This window comes from Phaseolus vulgaris, chromosome 10 (genome assembly GCF_051622355.1).
Source record: "Phaseolus vulgaris cultivar YP4 chromosome 10, ASM5162235v1, whole genome shotgun sequence".
In the NCBI taxonomy this organism is placed as follows: domain Eukaryota; kingdom Viridiplantae; phylum Streptophyta; class Magnoliopsida; order Fabales; family Fabaceae; genus Phaseolus; species Phaseolus vulgaris.
In genome coordinates, this window is record NC_143507.1 from 2,495,555 (window position 1) to 2,502,535 (window position 6,981).

The window sequence follows — 6,981 nt, forward strand, 5'->3', positions numbered from 1 at the left end:
TATATTTATATGTTGTTAATAAGCATAAAATTTGGAAACTTATCTTCAAACTCTTATGATATTTTAAATTATATTTTAAAGATTATATTTAATCCTGTGTATATTTAAAATTTAAATACTAAAGTTGATATAAAAATAATAATAATAGGAAATAAAGGTAAAAAAATATAAGAAATAAGAAAGGAAAGCAAGGAAATGGATGTGCCTTTGCTCTAAGTAAATTGAGCCCACAAAAACTATAATATGAAACTTCCTAAAATAACTATCTTTGGCTCTTTGACTTTTGATCGTCTAATGATTCATTGACTATCTATCTTCGTTTATTTAAGTTATCACATGTGTTATTCAATATATATACTACTTTAAAAGAGAAATGTTCATATTACTAATTTCTTGCTAGTACCCAACAACAATGCAAAAAACTTTTTGGTAAATTTAGATTCTACCTCTCAACAAGCAGATTAAGTCAAATGTAGCATAGTCAATAAGGGGGTTGTCGCATCCACAAGGATTAGAAGATAATACTATAGTTGAACTTCCGCTTATAAATAATTATGTAAATCACAACATGCATTGAAATTAAATTATTTATGATCTAAAAATAGTAATGGGCAAGAACTAAAAACAAGTGTACAAAGAAAAAAAGAATCAAGTATGATAAGAAGTTGAGATATAATAGATTTTGTAACAAGTATGCACTTAAATATTATATATGCAGTACATATTGAAAGTTTGGTTCTGGATAACATCAAAAGTTCGTTTAACAAGTTTTTCTTATTTAGATTGGTGTCTTGAGCCATTGGTTTTGCATGAAATCAATCAGAAAGTAATAAAAGTGTTAAGGTGCCCTGCTAAGTTGAGGAGCTCTTGTTGCATTCAAAAGTAGGATGGGCTAAGTCGTAAAGGTGGATGGGGCGGGTTTGGTCAAGGAAGTGTTTCGGTTGTGTAGGACCAGAAGGAATACATCTGGTTGGTAGAAGATATGCTTAGACAGTATGTTCTCTCTAAATTTTCAAGAATATGTCATGTCTTGGTGGAAACAAAGGTAATATATGATGTTACAATTAGAAGACAATTAAATATATTAAATTGGTATGGGTTAAAGGCATGTATGAGAAGAAAATTTGTTCCACCTTTATATGAGAAAAATAAAAAGCTTAGAGAAGAAATAAAAGAGCTTGTAAAGAAAAGAAAACAAATTTATAGCAGGAGAAAAAAAGTTTATAAGAAGAAAGCAAAAGTTTAAAGAAAAAGTGTAAGCTCTTATAAGAAAAAAAAAACGGAGAAAGAAAGAGTAGAAAGAGAGGAGGAAGAAAAGAAAAGAAAAAAGAAGAAGAAATATTAGAAAATCTAGAAAATAAAAAGAGTCTCTTATAACACTTCATACAAACATAATTAAGAAAGATTTCTTAAAAGGGGATTCCAATACTTTGAAATCTTCTTTTCACTTAAATCATGATTCTAACTTCTCTTCTCAATTTTTTTTAGAAAATCACTTTGTTTTTTTTTTTTTGTTTCTTGCATAACACAAAGCAATGGATAAAACAAAGTGGAGAAAAATATATTTTTTTAAAACAATGACCCTTATAGTTTCTCATGTAAAAACTTTTTCAAAAATAAAAGAATTTGTTTCTTTACCTTTTTCTTTAGGAACACCTATTTTAATTTTATTTTAATAAAGAAACTTATCATAGTATTGATATTTGGTCCTGGATGAAAATAATAAATCCAACAATAGAGGTTGTTGTCATTTAACATCGTTCAGATGGAAAGATAAATCCTTCTCTAGAGGGAGGCCGTGATGGAAATCATTCGGCCTCAAAATCATTGGCATATAAGAAGATGAAGCTTCATGAAGAAAGACACTACAATTGAAGAGTAGAATATTAGAATTTTCTTCTCTCTTGTAGATATTGTATTTTCTTTTGTAATTGTTGTAGGGTTTTGTAGAGGCATATGTGGGCTTTCTTTGGGCCTTAAGTAGGCCTTTATTTGGGCTTGAAAAATTATCCAAAAAATCCTAGAAGTCATTCTCAAATTTGGCCAAACATAAGATGAGAAGAGTGCGAAAAGTAGAAGTCTCACATCACCTAGAATAAGTCATTTTTGTAAGGGACTTGTTTAGTTTGTAGGAGCTCCAAATGTTATCATATTTCAGTTACATTTTGCCTTGTTTTTAAGTCCCGCATTCCCTAGGATATGAAGAGCAAGGAGCTTAAGACACCTTGCCAAATTGTGCACTCAATTTTTGCTTGCTTGAATGAGAATTGAGTTACTTAAATGATTTCTTTCTTGGATCATAAATGAAAGTAATCTTCTTCTCCTCATTCTTTTCAATAAGAGTAGTGATAATTTGACAACCAATGCTTCAAATGACACTCATCTTATGCTTTATTATTTTACAAAAATACCCCTAATTCAACACTTAAAGGTGTAATCTGGAGCAAAGAAAAAATGGGGTGTCGAAAAATAATTTTTCTTCCACGAAACCTATCTTGGAAAGAAGAATTTGAACATGTTTTGAAGCTTGACAAATTTTAATAATTTTCGTCTTTCGTTGTTTTAGAAAAATGATATTTTTTCATCAGCTTTCTTTCCTCTATTTATTTTAAATGAAAAAGAAAAAAAATGAAAAATGTATCTTGAAATTTGATATTTTGAAAATCAAATTCCAACTAATTTTTTTTTGTGAGTTCGCACCAAATCATTTTAGAAATCGATTTTCCAAGGACCAAATTTAAACTTGCCCAATAATCCATACTATATTTGTAAATAAAAGAAATATTATGGTATTAGGGAGAAAAGAAAGAAAGTAAGGCATTTGAATGAAAATTTCCCAATTGTATTTTCCTTTACCACGAGGATGCTATAGTACTCGTGTGATGTTTTGATGCACGTTTTAGTTATAACTAAGGGAAGAAAAATGCTAGCAACGTATTTTATTCTTAATCATAATTTATTAAATTGTAATAATAGATCAATATTATTTAATAATAATTTTATAACTTTTTAATTATTTATAAAAATACGTTAAAAATATCTTAATAACTAGTATCACAAAAATTACGAAAAATAAATTATTTTATATAATTGATTAGAAAACTATATTGATAGTTTTATTTAAATAAATTTATGAAGAAAACGATGTTAAAATAACTTATAAGTGTATACGTCTGTGTAAGTGGAAAATAAGTTTGAAAAATAAATAAATTACAATTTTTCAAATAAAAATATTTTGCAAACTTATAATTACTATCTCACATGTAAAAGTCTTATTTTTTTATTTTGGATTATTCATATTTATTTATTATTTATTATTGATAAAAATCTTACATCTAAATCTAAAAGTAATTTTGTTTATAAAATTATTTAAAATATAAAATTAAACACATTATCTAGGAATCTACTCTAGAAAAAGTGGCAAGTTGTGAAAGTTGAGTATGAGAAAAAGGTATACTTTTGGAAAGTGAGGGAAAGAGAAGAGAAGTGAATTTAAATGGGTCCCCCTAATCCCTATGGTCCTTGGGCGGTGGTAGTGTGACGATAGTGCACAGTTTCATCAAACACTCTTTTCGATCTTCCTTAACTCACCGCAACACCAACACACCCCACTCTATGTCCCCAATCTCACGCTACAAATACCCTTCTTCATCCTTCCATTGCATTCACCACAACCCCATTTTCCAAGGACCCTCAAAGAAACACCTTCACATTGGAAGAAGATGGAGGGTAAAGAAGAGGATGTGAGAGTTGGAGCCAACAGATATGGGGAGAGGCAACCCATAGGAACTTCTGCGCAGGTGCAAGATGCCAAAGACTACACAGAGCCACCCTCTGCACCTTTCTTTGAGCCCGGAGAGTTGTCTTCCTGGTCTTTCTACAGGGCTGGCATAGCAGAGTTTGTGGCCACCTTCTTGTTCCTTTACATCACAGTCTTGACTGTGATGGGTGTGGCCAAATCCAAATCCAAGTGCTCCACTGTGGGGATCCAAGGCATTGCTTGGGCTTTTGGGGGAATGATCTTTGCTCTTGTTTACAGCACTGCTGGCATCTCAGGTGAAGTGAAATCAGACAATGATTTATGTTGTTTCTTTTTTATAATGTTTTGTAAGTAAAAGTGATATGTTTCGTATGTTCAAGTATTAAAAAGATTTTACTTTTCTATGAAAGAAAAGGAAATGATTCTTTTGAAGTAAATGGGACAAATAGTTATTCATATTTTAATATATTTATGATGATTTTTCTTTTCTTTCAACACCTCAGATTCATGAATTGCTCCGTCTAGAGGAGTCAGATCTGAAAAAAAAATCTTATAGGGTGAAACAAAGTAATCAAATTTATTTCTAAGTGTTCAATGAAACAGAAGTTCTTCAAAATTGAGAGTTTCTCTTATACGAGGTTCTGTTCCCTATTATGAAGCATTAGTACATATTAAATGCATAAAATGTTATCAAATTTTTCGAAAATGTGTCAGAAAATGAAATTTATGCATAATGAAGTCGGGTGGGAAAATATAACATGAAGGAATACATTTTCATAATATAGGAAAACAATATAAGTAGTAATGTTTAGATGTTTTAATAGATTTAAACCAAAGTGTAGAAGATATTAGTTAATAATAGTATATAGTATACATAGTATTACCTACCCTTATAAAGTGTTGTATTTTTTTTTCTTTTATATAATAATGTGTTTTCTTTATTTTCTCTCTTATTAGCTTTATTTTCTCATATTTTTTATATGTATCAAAATCGTTAGAAATTATGTTGAAAATTTTATATTTATTAAAAATTATGACATTTCACAAAGTGTAAATATATTTTTATAAATTAATTTTATAAAATTGAGGTAAACTTATATCATTCTTAATAAATTTAAAAAATTTAAAAGAAATTCGACAACCAATTAGAAAATAACAAAGCTAATCTCACTATATGTTGGTCACCCGTATTATGATTCTATTTGGCTTGGTTAAAAATCTAGCTTCAGGAATATAATTTTTCTGTTTTCCAGAGTTCCTCTCCTCCTTATTAAGGGACTAATGACTAATTACTAATATCCATGAAGAAAAAATATGCATAATGTACTAATCTCCCTACTTTTTTTTGTCTTGTGGTGTGAATTTGGTAATGCAGGGGGTCATATTAACCCAGCAGTGACATTTGGGCTGTTCTTGGCACGCAAACTCTCTCTGACAAGAGCAATATTTTACATGATTATGCAGTGCTTGGGAGCTATCTGTGGGGCAGGTGTAGTTAAGGGCTTCCAGCCAAACCTGTATGAGGGGCTTGGTGGTGGTGCCAATTCAGTCGCTGCAGGGTACACCAGAAGGGCTGGCCTCGGAGCAGAGATTGTTGGTACATTTGTGCTTGTTTACACTGTCTTCTCTGCAACTGATGCCAAGAGAAATGCTAGAGACTCCCATGTTCCAGTAAGCAAAACTTTTCCTTATTTTCACCTTCTCAGTTACTGTGTTGATCTTCAAGTTGTGTTGTGATGATGAATCTAATAGTAGAAAAATGTGAATGGATTAGATATTGGCACCTTTGCCTATTGGTTTTGCTGTCTTTTTGGTGCACTTGGCTACAATTCCTGTCACAGGAACTGGTATCAACCCTGCTAGAAGTCTAGGTGCAGCCCTTATATACAACAAGGACTATATTTGGGATGAACATGTGAGTTAACTTTAATTTTGTTTAGATTCTTTTCTCCTAATTACTTTTTTTTTTTAATTTCAGTTTTATTATAAACCCATTTTCTCTATAGCCACAAAAAATATTAACGAATTAGTGATTAAGTTCAGTGACAAAAAGCTATCATATCATTCATGTAAATAATATTGAAATCAGATTTTTAAGTTATATACCGAATTTGAGTAAATATGGATAGAAAATAGCATAATTTGAATGAAAAACAACAGTAATGGTCACTGAAATTTGTTACCCATAAAAATATGGGATACTTCCCAACAGTGTCCTAAATATTTAGTAAAAAAACTACTACGTTCATTCAGAAAACAATAGTGTTTTTTTTTATAATTCCGACAGGTAAACTAAAAACATTTAGTTAATACATATATATTTAATAAAAAAAAATCCTTATCTTCTTAATTACTGTGTCTCTTTTTCATTATAAGTGGTACTACATTAATTACTCTTGACTATATGTAAGAGTATTGTTGAAAATAGATTAAAAAATAACGATCATTTTGACAAAAAAAAACTAAAAAGAATATTATTTTAGAATTGGGTGATGATTCCTTTCATCAGAATTAGGGCAAAAGCTTTTAATGATTCTTTAAAATTTTATGCATAAAGTATTTCATTATTAATTTTTATTTTTGTTGTTGGAGACTATATTTCTAAAAAAATGTTAAAATTTGCCAAATCTTACCGTTGTGGTGCAGTGGATTTTTTGGCTTGGGCCTTTCATTGGAGCAGCAGTTGCAGCTTTGTACCATCAAGTAGTGATCAGGGCCATCCCCTTCTCATCCAAGTGATGCAAAAAGTGAGGGTAAATTGAAGCAATGCCTGAAAAATATGTTGAGTCCAACAGAGAATTGCCACCCAAAAGATGTTCCTATCACTTCTGCTAATGATTTACTACTACTATTGTTAATTTATGTATAATTTATCCTTTCAAATCTAATGTATTCGGAGACGCAATAGAACTTGTTGAAACAGTGGTATGCATGGTTTATTTCTCTTTCTATTTAACAGCTTCCCTACACAAAGCACAAACTATATATGTGCCACACATTTTATATATATATATGATGATCAACACAAATTTTTTTTTCAAATTAGGTCCTTTAGTCTGATTAATTGGAAATACACTACAAAATTTCGTATGTAAACATGTATTACATACTGACTATATCCGTATGTAACTTTGGCACCATGAAGCAGAAAGTAAAATAAAATCTACAATGGATGGGATTCGAAACCAAGTTCCTTATTAATATTGAAAGATAGTTTTACA

General features: G+C 30.1%; 1 protein-coding gene across 1 annotated transcript; it reads left to right on the top strand.

The window, feature by feature from the left end:
* The first annotated feature begins 3,433 nt into the window (after positions 1–3,433).
* Positions 3,434–6,716, top strand: LOC150024149 (aquaporin PIP1-2-like). The gene is made up of 4 exons (XM_090296417.1): positions 3,434–4,056; positions 5,136–5,431; positions 5,535–5,675; positions 6,407–6,716. Exons 1-4 carry the CDS (start codon positions 3,723–3,725, stop codon positions 6,497–6,499), a joined length of 864 nt encoding a protein of 287 aa, XP_090152543.1. The 5' UTR covers positions 3,434–3,722; the 3' UTR covers positions 6,500–6,716.
* The last annotated feature ends 265 nt before the right edge of the window (positions 6,717–6,981 follow it).